Raw genomic sequence first — 21,599 nt, 5'->3', positions numbered from 1 at the left:
AGCTTCCTCCTTTGTTGCTTTTCTTCCCCAACAAGGATTAGGAAGGAAAAACCGGGCAACGCAGGGTACACAGCTAGTTATATACAGTAACAAAATAATGTATCAGTGGTAAGAACAACTCATCACGTGGAAAATAAGCCCCAACTTTGTCAGTCAAAAAGTAAAAAAGTTATGGGTCTTTAGTCTACGATTTCAGTATATGGCTGCCGGCTGGTATACGGGAGCACCCGGTTTTCGCCAGATCGCCAAATCGTGAGCCAGAAAAAAAAATTTGCTGGGTCATGAAGGGGTTAAAGTAATATTTCCAGAGAGTGTCTGAAAATGATGTATTTTTTATGTCGAACAATAACCAACATGCCGGGACAGGTGTTTTTAGGGTCAGGACAAGGTGAATACATAGGCAGGAAGCCGTGTACTGTTGGTTTCATTTCCTCATTGTGTGACTGAATAAACCAGATCCAGCGCCCCCCGGTGGCCCAGTGTGTGAAGTGCTGAGCGTCGTCTGGTTTCTTAGCTGTCTTCCCGCCTCTCCTGTCACAGCGGTCTGAGCCGCCGTCGGTGCTGACATGTCGTCGTCCGGCGCCGGGACATCCCGTTCTGATGGAGGAGATGGAGTGCCCGACAACCCGCCTGAGTTAGCGAGCGGTATCATGGCCGGTCTTCACGAACTACACCGCCTGCTCGGCAGCAGTGAGCCCGGGTCTTGTGAGGCGGCCCTCGGCCTCTTGCGCAGCTTGGGAGAGGAGTGCGTGATCTCCGCGCCGGGGAGCAGCGTGCTGGGTGGGTGCGGACTGATAGAGCCTTACAGTGATCATTCCCAACATGTCCAGACTAGAGCAGGCAGTGGAGGTGATGATAGGAGTTGTAGTCTTATAACATCTGGTGGACATCACTCATTTCATCTGATCTGTCAGTAATTCCACCCACAAAGTGCATTAAGTAGCCCAGGGTGCCTCCAGCTGTTTCAAAACTACAACTCCAAGCATGCCCGGACAGCCTTCGGCTGTCTGGGAATGCTGGGAGTTGTAGTTTTGCAACAGCTGAAGACAATGTTTGGATAACACTGGACTAGTCACTAGTGTCTCCTCTCTTGGGCTGTCCGAGGGTGAAGTGTGAGATATCTGTATTAAATTTACTAAATATTACACTTTCATATTATTAACCCCTTAAGGACCAAGGGTTTTTCCGTTTTTACATTTTCGTTTTCCTCCTTGCCTTTAAAAAAAATTATAACTCTTTCAATTTTGCACCTAAAAATCCATATGATAGCTTATTTTTTGCGTCAACCAATTCTACTTTGTAATGACGTCAGTGATTTTGCCCAAAAATCTACAAATCATTGTGAGACAAAATTGAAAAAAAACCTGCTGTTTTGTACCTTTTGGGGGCTTCCGTTTCTACGTAGTACATTTTTCGGAAAAAATGACACTTTCTCTTCTGTAGGTCCATACGATTAGAATGATACCCTACTTATATAGGTTTGATTTTGTCGCACTTCTGAAAAAAATCATAACTACATGCAGCAAAATTAATACGTTTAAAATTGTCATCTTCTGACCCCTATAACTTTTTTATTTTTCCGTGTATGGGGCGGTATGAGGGCTCATTTTTTGCGCCGTGATCTGAAGTTTTAAGCGGTACCATTTTTGCATTGATAGGACTTATTGATCGCTTTTTATTCATTTTTTCATGATCTAAAAAGTGACCAAAAATGCACAATTTTGGATTTTGGAATTTTTTTACGCGTACGCCATTGACCGTGCGGTTCAATTAACAATATATTTTTATAATTCGAACATTTACGCACGCGGCGATACCATATGTTTATTTTTATTTACACTTTTTTTTTTCATGGGAAAAGGGGGGTGATTCAAACTTTTAATAGGGAAGGGGTTAAATAATCTTTATTCACTTTTTTTTTTTTTTTTTGCAGTGTTATAGGTCCCATAGGGACCTATAACACTGCACACACTGATCTTTATCATTGATCACTGGTTTCTCATAGGAAACCAATGATTGATTGATTCTGCCGCTTGACTGCTCATGCCTGGATCTCCCTGAGCTAACCGGCGTACTTTCACTTTAGATGCGGCGTTCAACTTTGAACGCTGCATCTAAAGGGTTAATAGCCCGCGGCACCGCGATCAATGCCGCGCGCCATTAGCCACGGGTCCCAGCCGTGGCCCCGCGTTATAGATCGGGAGCGGACACATGACGTACCGGTGCGCCATGTGTGCTTAAAGGGGTACTCCGCCCCTAGACATCTTATCACCTATCCAAAGGATAGGGGATAAGATGTCAGGTCGCCGGGGTCCCGCTGCTGGGGACCCCGGGGATCGCTGCTGCAGCACCCCGCTATCATTACTGCACAGAGCGAGATCGCTCTGCACGTAATGATGAGCAATACAGGGGCCGGAGCATCGTTACGTCACGGCTCCGCCCCTCGTGATGCCACGGCCCGCCCCGTCAATACAAGTCTATGGGAGGGGGCGTGGCGGTCGTCACGCCCCCTGCCATAGACTTGCATTAAGGGGACGGGCTGTGATGTCATGAGAGGCGGAGCCATGACATCACGCTGCTCCGGCCCCTGTATCGCCCGTCATTACGCACAGAGCGAACTCGCTCTGTGCAGTAATGATGGGGGGGTGCTGCAGCGGCAGTCCCCGGGGTCCCCAGCAGCGGGACCGCGGCGATCTAACATCTTATCCCCTATCCTTTGATAGGGGATAAGATGCCAGGGGCGGAGTACCCCTTTAAGGAGTTAAAAAAAAAAAAAAAAACTCCTTTTATCTAAAGTCACTTGAAAAACAGACATTCCACAGCATAAACCACAGCGTGCAGACACAAGATCTATGAAGGAGATTTATCAAGCTCTGTAGTAGATTTTTTTTGCGTAAAAAAAAAAAAAAGTTGCGTGTACTTGCGCACGTGCGACTTTTCTATACATACTGCGACTTTTATTTTTGCTTATTCCAAAGCACTCTTCTGAAATCTGCTCTTGTAGTAATAATTTTTTTTTTACTTTGCAGTTCATGTATTTATCAAATGCGATAGTCGATATATATGAAGAAAAAAAGTTGCATCTCCATTTAAAAGTCGCATATGTATCCCAGGTCCAACCTGGCTTACAGAAAGTGCATACATCTGGGGAAAAGGACATTAACACCCACTTACACAACAGTTCTTGTTCTGCATTGTGAAACAAAGCTACTACATTAATGTTAATGTTAATTATAGAAAAATTATAATTTTAATAATCATATAACTAATAACTCAATTTTAAGGTTGAAAATACACACTGCACACCTTGTTAATTTTAGGACACGTACATGCTGGTGTACCCACTAATTTTTAAAATGAATGTTGTGTTAAAATAGAATAAGGCACAAAATTATTGTGTAAGAATTTTTATAGACCTCGTAAATAACCCATATGTGGCACAAAAATGTTTCCTTAAAAAAATAAAATAAAATAATAACATCCATAGTGCTTCATGCACATTTTGGGGTGGGTAACGTACCGAGATTTTTTTTTTTGTGTGTGGCTTCACTATTGTTTACGTGCCTGTTGGTGCTGCGCTGTCCTCCTTCCTGACGTAAACTCCGGCCTCAGCGCCGCGACGGAAGACTACACCCACCAATGTCACAAAATGCGTGCTCAAAATGAAACAAAAAAAGCCTCCAGAGTATGGATATACATGGTGCGGCATAGTATGTTTTTAATATTTTTTAATTTCTGAGGAGGATGGGATGGGTTGTTGCGGGATAGTTGGATTGCAGCTATTTAGTGCCAGGCCGGCCAGTCAGGGTGTCGCCCCGTGCGGTACGCCCCCCCCCCCCCCCCCTCCCCGTCACTCTCTAGCAACACTTCTGGTAATAAAGGGTAGATAAAGAACTTCGGCTATTAACTCCTTAACGACGAAGGATGTATATTTACCTCCTCTGCTGGCTCCCGCGGGGTCATGCGGTGACCCCATGTCATATCTGGTCGGTCCCGGCGGCCATCAACGGCCGGGACCAGCTGCTAATACAGGACATCACCGATCGCGGTGATGCCTTGTATTAACCCTTCAGACGCGGCGATCAGAGCTGACCGCCGTGTCTGAAGCGAAAGTGAAAATATCCCGGCTGCTCAGTCGGGCTGTTCGGGACCGCCGCGGTGAAACAGCTTACAGGACACCGGGAGGGCCCTTACCTGCCTCCTCGGTGTCCGATCGGCGAATGACTGCTCTGTGCCTGAGATCCAGGCAGGAGCAGTCAAGCGCCGATAACACTGATCACAGGCATGTTAATACACGCCAGTGATCAGCATAGGAGATCAGTGTGTGCAGTGTTATAGGTCCCTATGGGAGCTATAATATTGCAAAAAAAAAAAAAGTGTTAATAAAGATCATTTAACCCCTTCCCTAATAAAAGTTTGAATCACCCCCCTTTTCCCATTAAAAAAATAAGTGTAAATAAAAATAAACATGTACGGTATCGCCGTGTGCGTAAATGTCCGCACTATAAAAATATATAATTAATTAAACCACACGGTCAATGGCGTACACGTAAAAAAATTCCAAAGTCCAAAAAAGCGTATTTTTGGTCATTTTTGGTGATCAAAAAGTCAGATCGAAACAAAAATGGTACCAATAAAAACTTCAGAATGGCGCAAAAAATCTGTACGTGGAAAAATAAAAAAGTTAAAGGGGTCAGAAGAGGACATTTTTAAACGAATACATTTTCCTGCATGTAGTTATGATTTTTTCCAGAAGTACGAAAAAATGAAACCTATATAAGTAGGGTATCATTTTAACCGTATGGACCTACAGAATAATAAGGTGTAATTTTTACCGAAATATGCACTGCGTAGAAACAGAAGCCCCCAAAAGTTACAAAATGGCGTTTTTTCTTTGATTTTGTCTCACAATGATTTTTGGGTAAAATGACTAATGTCACTGCAAAGTAGAATTGGTGATGCAAAAAATAAGCCATAATATTTGAAAGGGTTATGATTTTTAAAAGGTAAGGAGGAAAAAACGAAAATGCAAAAACTGAAAAACCCTGCGTCCTTAAGGGGTTTAAGGAGATCTGCAGTGCTCTGACCGTTATCCCCTATCCTAAGGATAGGGGATAAGTTTTAGTTCGCAGGGGGTCCGAGCGCTGGGGCCCCCTCAATCTCCTGTACGGGGCCGCGGAAATGTACAGGAAAGGGGGCGTTCCGTCCCCGCATTAAGTGGCAGTTGGCACGCCCCTCCATGTATCTCTAAGGGATTCATGGAGGGGCGTGCCGGCTTCCGCGTCATGTGGGGAAAGAACGTCCCCTTTCCTGTACATTGCTGCGGCCCCGTACAGGAGATCGCGGGGGAGCCGAGCACTTGGACCCCCCGCAATCTAAAACTTATCCCCTATCCTTCGGATAGGGGATAAAGTTCAGAGCACTACAGATCTCCTTTAACATAAAGGAAAGCTTTTCTGCTTTTAAAAAATGCTTTTGTAAGCGGGTTTCCCGGGTTTTGCTTTCGTGTGATTTATTTATCAAGGTTGTGCGACTACTTGATAAATAGGTTGCACGTAAGCAAAAGGAAGTTAATAAAAATTGTCATATGAAAGCCATACGTTTATAAAGAATGATAAATCTCCTATGCGTTTCCTAGTGTATCATGCTTCATGTTCACAAGTCTGAATTTCTGCTTTTCCGCTCAAATGAGTGACTGAAAAGCAGAGTGGGTGGGGACTTACTTATCAGCAGTTTAACGGAATTCCGGCAGAATTTATTGGCGCTCAAAACATAGAGTTCTGCCAAAATTTTGTTCAATAGGGATCCGCCGCAGAATTCTGCAAAATTAAAGCCAGGTCCTATATTTTGGTGGGATGCGGAATTTCTGCCGATTGAATGGGACAGTGGAATCCCATTGAAAATAATGAGCAGTAAATTTTGGCTGAATTTAGCCGTGTGATTGCCGCTCCGAGCAGGCCCCTGTAAAGGCAGCATACAGCGGTCCTTCAGCTTCCACACGAGCGAATTCTGCCACTACTAGCAGACACACTGCGATGTGCGAGTCGCTGCCCGCATGTGCAGTATACTTGCACATCGCGGCTGCTCTTGGCCTAGCTCAGTGAGCAGGGGGAGCGGCCGCTATGTGTGCGAGTACACCGTGCATGTGCAGTGTGTCTGCTCGTAGCTCAGGCACATCTAAAGGCACCCTGCGATCGGACACCTTGCCTCCTGGTGTCTGATCGCCGAATGACTGCTCAGTGCTTGAGATCCAGGCATGAGCAGTCAAGTGGCAGAATCATCAATCAATGGTTTCCTATGAGAAACCATTGATCAATGCTCCCTATGGGAGCTATAACACTGCAAAAAAAGTGAATAAAGATCATTTAACCCTTTCCCTAATAAGTTTGAATCATCCCCCTTTTCCCATAAAAAAAAAAAAAGGAAAAAATACATGTGCGGTATCGCTCCATGCGGAAATGTCCGAATTATAAAAATATATCTTAATTAAACCGCACAGTCAATGGCGTACGCGCAAAAAAAATTCCAAAGTCCAAAATAGTGTCGTATGGACGTACAGAATAAAGATAAGGTGTCATTTTTACAAAAAAATTTACTGTGTAGAAACAGAAGCCCCCAAAATTTACAAAACAGCGTTTTTTTTTTTTTTCAATTTTGTTTCACAATGATTATTTTTTACCGTTTCACTGTAGATTTTTGGGTAAAATGACTGATTTCATTACAAAGTAGAATTGGTGGAGCAAAAAATAAGCCATCATATGGATTTTTAGGTGCAAAATTGAAAGCGTTATGATTTTTTTAAGGTAAGGAGGAAAAAACGAAAATGCAAAAACGGAAAAACCTCGGGTCCTTAAGGGGTTAAGCCCTCTCAGGCAGTGCCCTCTCTCCTTCTATATCAGTCTGTCATTTACTCTTTCAGGTCCATTTTACTTGCACCTAAGACTACTCCATAAAAATAAATATATAATAATTGCGGATTTTTGGTCACTTTGTAAATCAGCAAAAAAAAATATATATATATAAAACAAGTAAAAAAAATAAAAAAGGTCCAATCTAAACCATAATGTTATCAATAAAAACTGCACATCATAGCAATAAAAATAGAGCCCTCAAACAGTCCTGTAGATGTAGAAGGAAAAAAAAGAGAGAGGTCAGAATAGGGCAATTTTAAGAATATATTTTTAGTTAATAAAAAGTATTCAGAGACTTTTAAAAGTAGTACAGGTATGGGTATCATTGTAAACTTATTAACCATATAATAAAGATAATGTCAGCATCAATATTTTTGCTGTGTAGTGCACTCTGGAAAAAAGGCCCCCCCGCCCCACCTAACGTTTAGCGCCGGCATACCCCTTGAAGGGATCAGAGGTTATCCAGGATTAGAAAAACATGTCTACTTTCCTCCCACAAACAGCACTTTTTGTTTGCTATTGCATTGAATTGTCATACCACTTACATGCTGTTTTGGAAGAAAGTAGCTATGTTTCTCTAATTCCGAAAAACTCTTTTTAACCCCTTAAGGGCCAAGCCCGTTTTGACCTTAACCCCTTAACGACGCAGGACATAAATGTACATTTACGTCCTACACATAACCGGGAACATCGGAGCGATGCTTGGGTAATGCGCGGCAGGTACCGGCTGCTGATAGCAGCCAGGGACCCACCAGTAATGGCTGACATCTGCGATCGCGCGGATGTGCACCATTAACCCCTCAGATGCCGTGATCAATACAGATCACGGCATCTGCAGCATCGTGGTCACTAAAATGGATGATCGGATCATCCAGAATGGCAGACGGAGGTCCCTCACCTGCCTCCGCTGCCTTCCACGGGTCTTCTGCTCTGGTCTGTGATCGAGCCGACCAGAGCAGAAGATGACCGATAATACTGATCAGTGCTATGTCCCATTGTATTAGTATGGGGACTATTAAAGTGTAAAAAAAAATAAAAAAAAATACCCTACCCCAATAAAAACGTAAATTGTCCAATTTTCCCTATTTCTTCCCCTAAAAGTGGAAAAATAAATAAATAAATAAAAAAAAAATCAAATAATAAAAAATTAAATAAATTATATATTATACATATTTGGTATCGCCGCGTGCGTAAATTCCCGAACTATTAAAATATAATGTTAATGATACCGTACAAAATAGCTGCTTTTTAATAACATTTTATTCCCCCAAAAAATTATAAAAAATGTATTAAAAGTTTTATATAAGCAAATATGGTATTAATTAAAAGTACAGATCCCAGCGCAAAAAATGGGCCCTCATACCACCGCTTATATGGAAAAATGAAAAAGTTTTAGGCCTTCAAAATAGGGGGATTTTAAACATACTAATTTGGTTAAAAAGTTAGCGTTTTTTTTTAAGCGCAACAGTAATAGAAAAGTATATTATCATGAGTATCATTTTAATCGTATTGACCCAAAAAATAAAGAACACATGTCATTTGTACCATAAATTGAAAACGAAACCTTCCAAAATTAGCTAAATTGCGGTTTTCTTTTTAATTTCCCCACACAAATAGTATTTTTTTGGTTGCGCCATACATTTTATGGTAAAGTGAGTGATGGCATTACAACGGACAACTGGTCATGCAAAAATCAAGCCCTCATACTAGTCTGTGGATGAAAATATATAATAGTTATGATTTTTTGAAGGCGAGGAGAAAAAAACGAAAACGTAAAAATAAAATTGTCTGAGTCCTTAAGGCCCAAACGGGCTGAGTCTTTAACCCCTTAAGGACCAGGCCAATTTTCGCTGTAGGACCAGAGCATTTTTTGCACATCTGACCACTGTCACTTTAAGCAATAATAACTCTGGGATGCTTTTAACTTTCATTCTGATTCCGAGATTGTTTTTTCGTGACATATTCTACTTTGTTATTGGTAAAAATTTTGTTGATACTTGCATCATTTCTTAGTGAAAAATTCCAAAATTTGATGAGAAAATGTAAACTTTTGCATTTTTCTAACTTTGAAGCTCTCTGCTTGTAAGGAAAATAAACATTCCAAATAAATTATATTTTGATTCACAAATACAATGTGTCTTCTTTATGATTACATCATAAAGTTGACATGGTTTTACTTTTGGAAGACATCAGAGGGCTTCAAACTTCAGCAGCAATTTTTCAATTTTTCACAACAGTTTTAAAATCGGAATATTTCATGGACCAGTTCAGGTTTGAAGTGGATTTGAAGGGCTTTCTTATTAGAAATACCCCACAAATGACCCCATTATAAAAACTGCACCCCTCAAAGAATTCAAAATGACATTCAGTAAGGCTGCTTTCACACTATGAAGTTCACCCGTTAATAAGCGTACGTTTGAAAAAATAATTATTAACGCCCGTTAAACAACCCCATTGAAGTCAATGGGTTTTTTCGTTTATCCGTTATCGCCCGTTATAGCTCGTCATGACTAACGGACGTTAGTTGTGACGGGAGAAATAACGTGACATGCACAAATTTTTCACCCGTCACAAGAAACGGGTAAATTAACTGACGCTATTTTTAACATTGAAGTCTATGGCCAATGGACGTTAGTAAATACACCTTTTAATGCCCGTTATTAAAACAAACGTTATTTTTACTGAGCATGCTCAGAAGAGGTGACATCAGCAGACTCCTGCAGTGCTGAGGGACTACTACTACTCCCATGATTGAACAGACTTGTTTCCATGATGGGAGTAGTAATTCCCTAGCTGCGGGAGTCTGCAGACAGCTGGGGAGGCTACATTAGTGTTTGTACTACTACCCCCATCATGGAACAGCAGGGATGTGGAAATCCTATCGCCCGATGCCCGGGACAAGTAGTTTTGGGCGCCGGGCAGGTGAATGTTTTTATAGATTTAGCCCTGTATCGGGCAAGCAGGGACAGACAGACTTCTCCCTTATTTTTCTTTAATGCCGGTGTGAGGTGCGGAAAAATGAAAAAGTTATAGGTCTTCAAAATAGGGGGATTTTAAACATACTAATTTGGTTAAAAAGTTAGCGTTTTTTTTTTAAGCGCAACAGTAATAGAAAAGTATGTTATCATGAGTATCATTTTAATCGTATTGACCCAAAAAATAAAGAACACATGTCATTTGTACCATAAATTGAAAACGAAATCTTCCAAAATTAGCAAAATTGCATTTTTCTTTTTAATTTCCCCATACAAATAGTATTTTTTGGGTTCTGATTTCAGTAGCCGGGGGCCGCTGCTCAGAGCCCCCCAGCCGGTGTGAGGGGATCTCAGGAGCGAGGGCAGAGCCCGAGGACGGTCTGCAGGAGATGATTAAGCCACGCCCCCTCCCCCCCGCCCTCCCGGAGGATGTAGAGCGCAGCTCTGCATAATACAAGAAGACAGGGGGGAGAATGAGGATGTACACAGCTCCTCCCTCCCCCACAGACATCCTCTCCCTCCCCCCTGCTCTGTCTACACAGGACCTCATTTATCACGGGGAGGTTTCAAGTATTCACGGGGGAAAATACAGAGCGGGGAGAGGACGTGTGTGAGGAGACTGCACTGCCGGGCTGGGGATTTCACCTCACACTGGCTCAGGTGAGAAGGCCAAGCATGCAGGCAGCAGGAAGGGTGGTTGTATATGTATGTAATGTATGATATGGGGGGGTGTATCAGTGGCGGGTGTATGTATAATGTGTGCATATGTATGGTGTATGTGTCATGTGTATATATGATGTCTGTATGGTGTCTGTGTATGTGTGATGTGTGTATGTAATGTATGATATAGGGGGCCGCGGCAGGTGTATGTATGATTTGTGCATATGTATGGTGTATATTTATGGTGTGAGTGTATGTGTTTATATGATGTATGTATGGTGTATGTGTGATGTGTGTATGTAATGTATGATGGGGGGGAAGCAGCGGCGGGTGTATGTAGGATGTGTGCATATGTATGGTGTATATTTATGGTGTGAGTGTATGTGTTTATATGATGTATGTATGGTATATGTGTGATGTGTATGTAATGTATGATGGGGGGGCAGCGGCGGGTGTATGTATGTAATGTATAATATAGGGGGCAGTAGCCGGTGTATGTATGATACATGTATGTTTTGTACAGGGGTGGACTGACAAGTGCTGTTGCCAGTTGTGCTATCCAATTTTATTTATTTTTAGTGGCTTCTGGTCCCCCGCACTAAATTGCACCACTAGAATCCCACCCTTCATGCTCGCCCGCCGACCAAGAGCCTCACGGATGCACACAAACACACCCGAACCAAAACTACAACTTCCATCATGTTACACCATAACCTAAACTGTAAAACTATAAAGTGTAACATGCTGGGAGTTGTAGTTTTGATTCGGGTCAGCTGCAGAGCCATAGGCTGTGTCAGGGCATGCTGGGAGTTGTAGTTACTAACTGTAATTCCCAGTATTCCTTGACATATCCTATGGCTCTGCAGCTGACACGAACCAAAACTACAACTCCCAGCATGTTACACAATAACCTTAACTGTACTACTATACAGTGCAACATGCTGCAACACCCACAGAACCATAGGCTGTATCAGGGCATGCTGGAAGTTGTAGTTATCTAGTAACTAAATGCAACTTCCAGCATTTTCTGACACTTAATTAGAGTAAATAAAATGCAGCACACAAACTGGAGAAGCAGAACCCCCCCCCCCCCCAGTAACACAGCGGCGTTCAGTGTTTTCCAAGCAAAAGACTCCATATAGAAGTCCCTATGAGAACTGAAAAATAGTGATTAAAATATTTTAAGAAGTGCGTATATATGTGAATAAGCCCCTTTCCTAATAAAAGTTCCGATAAAAACTACAGATCATGTCACACAAGATTACCCTCATCCCGGTATATAGAAAAATTGGAGTTATAGGGGTCAGATGGGGGGGGGGGGGGGGGGCAATTTTCTGGGCTTGCCTCGGGCGTAAAAGGAGCTAGCTACAGCTCTCCCGCCGCTAATAGTCTGGCATGCTGCAATAGCCATGGCCGGCCCATTAGATCACCTCTGTTAAAGTTGACAGCAGTGTCTAAAGGGATCTTATAACCATCCCTGCTGGTCTAGTGGGGTGGATCGTACTATTTTGGTTGAAATTATTTTATCTACCAGGACAAGTGGATTTTCTTGAGGGACAAGTAGATTGTGTTCCGCTTCAGTCCCTTGGACAAGTAGTTTTTTTTTTTTACATTTCCACACCCCTGAACAGAGTCTGTTCCATGACTGGGGTTGTAGTACAGGGGCTGAGGGATTGATCGCACCAGGTTTCACTTCTGAGAGCCGATGCGATCAGAAGTTGTTAAGCAGGGGAGCGGGCGGCATGCTTCGCAAACCCTGCCATGTAGCAGTGTGTTTTAACTTTCATTTTTAAATCCCCTGCGGGGAGCCCTGAATGGCTGGTGCCGAGGAGCCAATCAGGGCTCTGAGGGAGATTTAAAAATGAACATTGTGACTAGCAGGGGCCATATCTATCTTAAAAGCGCTGTGGGGGGCAAGATATATAGCGCTGCAGGGATGGGACAGACATATAGCCTATATATCTAGCCCCCCAGCAGCGCATTAGATATGACCCCCGTCGGCGCATTAAATATATACCCCCCGCCAGCGCATGTATAATGTAGCCTCGCAGCGCTTCTATATACTGTACCTATGCCACTGCAGCGCTATATGTGAAAAGCATTCTAGCAGCAGCATTGGCCGCCCGATGCTGCTGATAGAAATACTTTTCATACATAGCGCACTGCCGGCATATGTATATAGAAGCGCTGGGGGGGGGCAGATAAAACTATATGTCTGCACCCCCAGCACTTTTATATACATATATCCCTGCAGCGCTGTTAATGAAAAGTATTTCTATTAGCAGCGCATAGTGCTGGCAGCCGTCTCCTGGCACTATGCACTCCTTATAGAAATACTTTTCATTCATAGCGCTGCAGGGGTATATGTATATAGAAGTGCTGGGGGAAGACATATAGTATTATCTGCCCCCCACAGCGCTTCTATATACATATGCCGCAGCAGCGCTATGAATGAAAAGTATTTCTATAAGGAGCGCATAGTGCCAGGAGACTGCTGCTGACACTATGCGCTGCTAATAGAAATACTCCTCATTAATAGTGCTGCAGGGATATATGCAGGGCTGTGGAGTCGGTAGATAAATATTCCGACTCCGACTCCACAGTTTTTTGTACTTCCAACCAGGGCTGTGGAGTCGGTAGATAAATGTTCCGACTCCGGAGTTTTTTGTACTTCCGACTCCGACTCCTCTGTATTAATATGCGAATGTATTTTATACATTCCTTGAAGGAAAGAAAGGCAACATACATGTCATTACCACAGTACTACTTTCTGGGAAGCCAACAGTCTACTGTATTGAACAGTTTGTGTGCTGATCTGCTGCTGAAGATAGGGCAGTGGCAGGATCCAGGAAGGGGCATTTGTTATAAAACATGATTTCCCTAGTAGAATCCCATAGTCATGTTTAAAGGGGTACTCCGCCCCTAGACATCCTTTGGATTGGGGATAAGATGTCAGATCGCCGGGGTCCCGCTGCTGGGGACCCCCTGGATCGCCGCTGCGGCACCGCGCTATCATTACTGCACAGAGCGTCGTTACGTCATGGCTCCGCCCCTTGCGACATCACGGCCCGCCCCCTCAATACAAGTCTATGGCAGGGGGTGTGATGACCACCACACCCCCTCCCATAGACTTGTTATGAGGGGCGGATCCATGACGTAACGATGTTCCAGCCCCTGTATCACCCGTCATTACGCACAGAGCGAACTCGCTCTGTGCAGTAATGAGTGGGGTGCCGCAGCGGCGATCCCGGGGGTCCCCAGCAGCGGGACCCCGGCGATCTGACATCTTATCCCCTATCCTTTGGATAAGGGATAAGATGTGTAGGGGCGGAGTACCCCTTTAAGCTAACAATCGAGTTTACAAGTTTTTATAGCCTTTTTCCAATGGTTTACAGCTTCAGTCTTGAACTATTGACCCTCCATTCCCTTCACTTATACAAGTGTCTCTAGTCCTGCAAAAAACATATTTCCTTAACCCCTTATCAGTGAGAGGCTAGGTTACCTATGGGTTCCCTGTAACAGCAGAACACAACACTATGGAAAGTATAAGTATTGCCGCTCCTAATTGTGCGTTGCGTGCCATATAGTGAAGCACATGAAAAGCATGCTTCTTCATGGTCACTTAACGTGTTTGTTTTGCGGTTACGTGAGGCGCTGCATGCATTGATCTTTATTCTTACAGTAGAGAAGTCATTAATTATAACTTTTTGTGAATTGGGACATTTAAACTTGCTTTTTTTTATTCCAATCTAAATTTAGTAGGAGTTGGTGTCTGTGCATTGTTTGCCGACTCCAGGTACCCAAAATTTCCTCCGACTCCTCGACTCCGACTGCACAGCCCTGCTTCCGACTACCCGATTCCAACTCCTCTGTATTATTAATATGCGAATGTATTTATAAACACTTACAGTTGAATCCAAGAAGCTGTTCCACCAAGTTCTTCTAAGCTCTTCTAGCAGAGAGAGAGGAAGTTGGGCAGAAGCTGCTGCCTTCTCCTTTTTGTGTGCTGATCTGCTGCAGAAGATAGGGCAGTGGGAGGATCCAGGAAGGGGTATTTATTATAAAACATGATTTCCCTAGTAGAATCCCATAGTCATGTTTACAGGGGTTATCCAGGGAAAAACTTTTTTTTATATATCAACTGGCTCCAGAAAGTTAAACAGATTTGTAAATTACTTCTATTAAAAAATCTTAATCCTTTCAGTACTTATGAGCTTCTGAATTAAGGTTGCTCTTTTCTGTCTAAGTCTTCTCTGATGACACCTGTCTCGGGAAACGCCCAGTTTAGAAGCAAATCCCCATAACAAACCTCTTCTAAACTGGACGTTTCCCGAGACAGGTGTCATCAGAGAAGACTTAGACAGAAAAGAGCAACCTTAACTTCAGAATGTCAAAAGTACTGAAAGGATTGAGATTTTTTAATAGAAGTAATTTAAAAATCTGTTTAACTTTCTGAAGCCAGTTGATATATAAAAACAAGTTTTTTCCTGTAATACTCCTTTAAAGTTTAAGCGAACAATCGGAGTTTACAAGTTTTTATAGCCTTAGCTGAATGACAGCAGTTTTTCCAATGGTTTACAGCTTCAGTCTTGTACTATTGACCCTCCATTCCCTTCACTTATAAAAGTGTCTCTCGTCCTGCAAAAAACATATTTACTTAATCCCTTATCAGTAAGAGGCTAGGTTACCCATGGGTTCCCTGTAACAGCAGAACACAACACTATGGAAAGTATAAGTATTGCCGCTCCTAATTGTGCGTTGCGTGCCATATAGTGAAGCACATGAAAAGCAAGCTTCTTCGCGGTCACTTAACATGTTCGTTTTGCGGTTACGTGAGGCCCTGAATGCATTGGTCTTTATTCTTACAGTAGAGAAGTAATTATTTATAACTTTTTGTGAATTGGGACATTTAAACTTGCTTTTTTTGCCTACTACGACTCCAGGTACCCAAAATTTCGTTCGACTCCGACTCCACAGCACTGGATATATGTATATAGAAGCGCTGGGGGGGCAGACATATAGCGTTATCTGCCCCCCCCACAGCGCTTCTATATACATATGCCGGCACTGCGCTATGTATGAAAAGTATTTCTATCAGCAGCATCGGGCGGCCGATGTTGCTGCTAGAATGCTTTTCACATATAGCGCTGCAATGGTATATGTATATAGAAGCGCTGTGAGGCTACATTATACATGCGCTGCAGGGAGGAATATATTTAATGCGCCGGCGGGGGTCATATCTAATGCGCTGCTGGGGGGCTAGATATAAGCTATATGTCTGTCCCCCCCCCTGCAGTGCTATATATCTTGCCCCAAAGCGCTTTTAATATACATATGGCCCCTGCTAGTGACAATGTTCATTTTTAAATCTCCCGCTGAGAGCCCTGAATGGCTCCTCAGTACCGGCCATTCAGGGCTCCCCGCGAGGGATTCAAAAAACGGGTGCTAACGGCTGAATAAATATTCATCCGTTAAGACCCGTTATCCCTCATGTATGACCGAACACCTCTGCGTACAAACTCCCACAGCCAGGACTACTACTCTTCCCATGATGGAACAGACTTGTTTCCATGATGGGACTAGTAATTCACTGGCTGCGGGAGCTGACAGCTGGGGAGGCCACATTAGTGTATGTACTACTACCCCCATCATGGAACAGAGTCTGTTCCATGATGGGGGTTGTAGTACAGGGGCTGAGGCATTGATCGCCCCGGGTCTCACTTCTGAGACCCGATGCGATCTGAAGTTATTAAGCAAGGGAGTGGGCGGCATCAGTGTGTTTTAACTTTCATATTTCATCCGTTATTAAACGTCTGTTTTTTACACAGAAAACAGACGTTTAAAAACGGGTGAACTTCATAGTGTGAAAGAAGCCTAAGTGTGTTAACCCTTTAGGTGTTTAGGAATAGCAGCAAAGTGAAGGAGAAAATTCAAAATCTTCATTTTTTACATTCGCATGTTCTTGCAGACCCAGTTTTTGAATTTTTACAAGGGGTAAAAGGAGAAAAATCCTCAATTTGTAACCCAATTTCTCTCGAGTAAGGAAATACCTCATACGAGTGTTTGGCAGGCTCAGAAGGGAAGGAACGACAATGGGATTTTGGAGAGAGTTTTTCTGAAATGGTTTTTGGGGGGCATGTCACGTTTAGGAAGCCCCTATGGTGCCAGAACAGCAGAAACTCCCCCCACATGGCATACCATTTTGGAAACGACACCCCTCAAGGCAGGTAACAAGGGGTCCAGTGAGCCTTAACACCCCACAGGTGTTTGACGACTTTTCGTTAAAGTTGGATGTATAAATGAGGAAAAAAAAATTTTTGCACTAAAGTGCAGTTTTTCCCCCAAATTTACCATTTTTATAAAGGGCAATGGGAGAAAATGCCCCCCAAAATTTTTAACCCCATCTCTTCTGAGTATGGAAATAACCCATGTTAGGACGTAAAATGCTCTGCGGGTGAACTACAATGCTCAGAAGAGAAGGAGTCACATTTGGCTTTTGGAAAGCAAATTTTGCTGAAATAGTTTTTGGGGGGCATGTCGTATTTAGGAAGCCCCTATGGTGCCAGAACAGCAAAAAAACACACATGGCATACTATTTTGGAAACTTCACCCCCTCAAGGAACGTAACTAGGGGTACAGTGAGCCTTAACACCTCACAGGTATTTCAAGACTTTTTGTTAAAGTTGGATGTGTAAATGAAAAAAAACATTTTTTTCCACTAAAATGCTGTTTTTCCCCCCAAAGTTTACATTTTTACAAGGGGTAATAGAATCAAATTAACCCCAAAATTTGTAACCCTATTTCTTCTGAGTATGGAAATACCCCATTTGTGGACATCAAGTGCTCTGCGGGCGAACTACAACGCTCAGAAGAAGAGGAGCGCCATTGAGCTTTTGTAAAGAAAATTTGTTTGAAATGGAAGTCATGGGCCATGTGCGTTTACACAACCCCCCGTGGTGCCAGAACAGTGGACCCCCCCACATGTGACCCCCATTTTGGAAACTACATCCCTCACAGAATTTAATAAGGGGTGCAGTAAGCATTTACTCCCCACTGGCGTTTGACAGATCTTTGGAACAGTGGGCTGAGCAAATGAAAAATTAAATTTTTTCATTTTCACAGACCACTGTTCCAAACATATTTCAGACACCTATGGGGTGTAAATGCTCACTGTATCCCTTACTACATTACATGAGGGGTGTAGTTTCCAAAATGGGGTCACATGTGGGGGGGTTCCATTGTTCTTGCACTATGGGGGCTTTGTAAGCACACATGGCCTTCAAATCCGGACAAATTTTCTCTTCAAAAGCCCAATGGCGCTCCTTCTCTTCTGAGCATTATAGTTCACCCGCAGAGCACTTTACATCCACATATGGGGTATGTTCTTACTCAGAAGAAATGGGGTTACAAATTTTGGGGGGCTTTTTTCCTATTTTCCCATGTGAAAATAAAAAATTTAGGGTAACACCAGCATTCTAGTGAATTTTTTTTTCATTTTCCCATCCAATTTTAATCCCACCTGTGGGGTGTTAAGGCTCTCTATACCCCATGTTACGTTCTGTGAGGGATGTAGTTTCCAAAATGGGGTGACATGTGGGTATTTTTTTGCGTTTATGTCAGAACCGCTGTAAAATCAGCCACTCCTGTGCAAATCACCAATTTAGGCATCAAATGTACATAGTGCTCTCTTACTCCTAAGCCTTGTTGTGCGTCCGCAGAGCATTTTACGCCCACAAATGGGGTACTTCCGTACTAAGAAGAAATTGTGTTACAAATTTGGGGGTCTTTTTTTCCTTTTACCTCTTGTGAAAATAAAAAGTATGGGGCAACACCAGCATGTTAGTGTAAAATATATATATTTTTTTTACACTAACAGGCTGGTGCAGACCCCAACTTTTCCTTTTAAAAAGGGGTAAAAGGAGAAAAAGCCCCCCAAAATTTGTAGTGCAATTTCTCCTGAGTATGGAAATACCCCATATGTGGCCCTAAACTGTTTACTTGAAATACGGCAGGGCTCTGAAGTGAGAGAGCACCATGCGTATTTGAGGACTAAATTAGCGATTGCATAGGGGTGGACATAGGGGTATTCTACGCCAGTGATTCCCAAAAAGGGTGCCTCCAGCTGTTGCTAAACTCCCAGCATGCCTGGACAGTCAGTGGCTGTCTCGAAATTCTGGGAGTTGTAGTTTTGCAACAGCTGGAGGCTCAGTTTTGGAAACACTGCCGTACAATACGTTTTTCATTTTTTTTATTGGGGGGGGGGGCAGTGTAAGGGGGTGTATATGTAATGTTTTACCCTTTATTATGTGTTAATGTAGTGTTTGTAGGGTACATTCACACAGGTAGAGGTTTACAATGAGTTTCCTGCTAGTTTGCGCTGCGGCGAAAAATATGCCGCCGCTCATACTTGAAGCAGGAAACTTACTGTGAACTCACCCGTGTGAATGTACCCTGTACATTCACATGGGGGGCAAACCTCCAGCTGTTTCAAAACTACAACTCCTAGCATGTGCTGACAGACCGTGCATGCTGGGAGTTGTACTTTTGCAACAGCTGGAGGCACACTGATTGAAAAACCTTAAGGTTCTGTTACCTAACTCAGTATTTTCCAACCAGTGTGCCTCCAGCTGTTGCAAAACTACAACTCCCAGCATGTACTGATCGCCGAAGGGCATGCTGGGAGATGTAGTTATGCAACAGCTGGAGGTATGCAACTCCAACTCCCAGGATGCCGAGACAGCTGTTTGCTGTTTGGGCATGCTGGGATTTGTAGTTTTGCAAGATCTAGAGGGTTACAGTTAAGAGATCACTGCACAGTGATTTCCAAACTGTAGTCATCCAGCTGTTGCAAAACTACAAATCCCAGCATGCCCAGAGAGCTGAAGGGCATGCTGGGAGTTGCAGTTTTGCAACATCTGGAGGGCTTCCTCCAGATGTTGCTAGGCAACTCACCGGCTTCCGTAGGATCCAGGGAGCCAGCCGCATGACATCGCCGCCGCCGATCATAGCTGCCTGCCTCCGGATCGGTAAGTTGACTTTGGCGCTGGTTGGTTTCTCCGGTCTGCCCCGCCTATTGTGGGTGGGCAGAACGGGTAAACCGAAAGTTAACCCCTCCCGCCCCCGATGTGCTATTGGTCATCGCTTCTAGACAACCAATAGGAGGGGTGGCAACCCCGATCCCCCTTATTTTCCGGGTCACCATAGACCCGTATGACCCGGAATCGGCGCAAATAGCTGGTGTGAATTCACCGGCTATTTGCGTCGATCGCCGACATGGGGGGGAGTCCGATGACCCCCTGGGTATTTGCGGGGCGTGACTGCTGATCGATATGAGCAGTCACCCCGGTTCGGTCCCCGCCCGGGGTGCGGCAGGGACCGAAATTCCAACGGACGTACGCGATGTCCTTGGTCCTTAACTACCAGGGAGCTTATACATACGCGTACGTCCTTGGTCGTTAAGGGGTTTAAGAGGTACTCCGGTGGAAAACTTATTATTTTTTTTTATTAACTGGTGCCAGAAAGTTAAACAGATTTGTAAATTACTTCTATTAAAAAACATGAATCCTTCCAGTACTTATTAGCTTTTGAATACTACAGAGGAAATCCTTTTCTTTTTGGAACACAGAGCTCTCTGCTGACATGATGAGCACAGTGCTCTTTGCTGACATCTCTGTCCATTTTAAGAACTGTCCAGAGTAGGAGAAAATAGCCATAGCAAACATATGCTGCTCTAGACTGTGGTCATGATGTCAGCAGAGAGCACTGTGTTGCAAAAAGAAAATAATTTCCTCTGTAGTATTCAGCAGCTAATAAGTACTGGAAGGATTAAGATTTTTTTAATAGATGTAATTTACAAATCTGGTTTAACTTTCTGGCACCAGTTGATTTAAAAAAAAAAAAAAAAGTTTTCCACCGGAGTACCCCTTTAACGACAATGGACGTAAATGTACGTCATGGTGCCGTGGTACTTATCGGACAATGACGTACATTTACGCATCGCCATGACCGCGAGCATTGGACAGGTGCTCGTGTCATGCGCGGCAGGTCCCGGCTGCTATCAGCAGCCAGGGACCCGCCGGTAATGGCGGACATCCGCAATCGCGCGGATGTCTGCCATTAACCCCTCAGATGCCGTGATCAACACAGATCACTGCATCTGCGGCAGTGCAGTACTTTAAATGGATGATCGGATCGCCCGCAGCGCTGCCGCGGGGATCCGATCATCCAGCATGGCAGCCAGAGGTCCCCTCACATGTCTCCCGGGGTCTTCTGCTCTGGTCTGAGATCGAGCCGACCAGAGCAGAAGATCACCGATAATACTCATCAGTGCTATGTCCTATGCATAACACTGAACAGTATTATCAATCAAATGATTACTATAAGTAGTCCCCTATGGGGACTATTAAAGTGTAAAAAAAATAAAAAAAGTGAAAAATCTCCCCCAATAAAAAGGTAAAACGTCCCATTTTTCCCATATTACCCCCCAAAAAAGTGTAAAAAAATAAATAAATGAGACGCATATTTGGTATTGCCGCGTGCAATACAATGAAAATATGAACTATGTGAACTATTAAAATATATTGTTAATCATCCCGTGCGGTGAACGGCGGTGAACGGCGGTGAACGGCGGTGAAAAAAAAAAAAAAAAGGTCCAAAATTGCTGCTCTTTTGTCACATTTTATTCCATAAAAAAATTATAAAAAGTAAAACCTAGGCAAAAGTGGTACTAAAAAAAAAACAGATCATGGCGCAAAAAATGAGCCTTCATTCTGCCCCATATGCAGAAAAATTAGAAAGTTATAGGTGGTCAAAATGGGGCAATTTCAAACATACTACTTTTGTTAAAATGGTTTGAGATTTTTTTTTAAGCGGTACAATTATAGAAAAGCATATAACATGGGTATCATGGGACATGAATTACAAGATAGACTAACAAAATGTTTTTTTTTTTTTTTTAAAGCTTTAAATACATCCTTGGTCTTCTCTAAGGATTATGGCCTGCTTGTGTTTATCCACAAATCCCTCAGCATCGAAGAAGTAAGTTGGTTTCATC

General features: G+C 43.3%; 1 protein-coding gene across 3 annotated transcripts in view; it reads left to right on the top strand.

Moving 5' to 3' along the window:
• The first annotated feature begins 290 nt into the window (after nt 1-290).
• PRKDC (protein kinase, DNA-activated, catalytic subunit) overlaps nt 291-21,599 on the top strand; it is a 631,631-nt gene continuing 610,322 nt past the window's right edge. For 2 of the 3 annotated variants that reach the window (XM_056521838.1, XM_056521836.1), the window contains exons 1-2: nt 291-780; nt 21,507-21,583. In XM_056521838.1, the coding sequence (XP_056377813.1) occupies nt 567-780; nt 21,507-21,583 (291 nt within the window). In that variant the 5' untranslated portion in view covers nt 291-566. The remainder of the gene's footprint in view (nt 781-21,506; nt 21,584-21,599) is intronic. The other variant, XM_056521839.1, reaches the window with a different exon arrangement.

The sequence above is a fragment of the Hyla sarda genome, chromosome 5 (genome assembly GCF_029499605.1).
Source record: "Hyla sarda isolate aHylSar1 chromosome 5, aHylSar1.hap1, whole genome shotgun sequence".
Classification (NCBI taxonomy): Eukaryota; Metazoa; Chordata; class Amphibia; order Anura; family Hylidae; genus Hyla; species Hyla sarda.
This window is presented reverse-complemented; position numbering and strand designations above follow the sequence as displayed.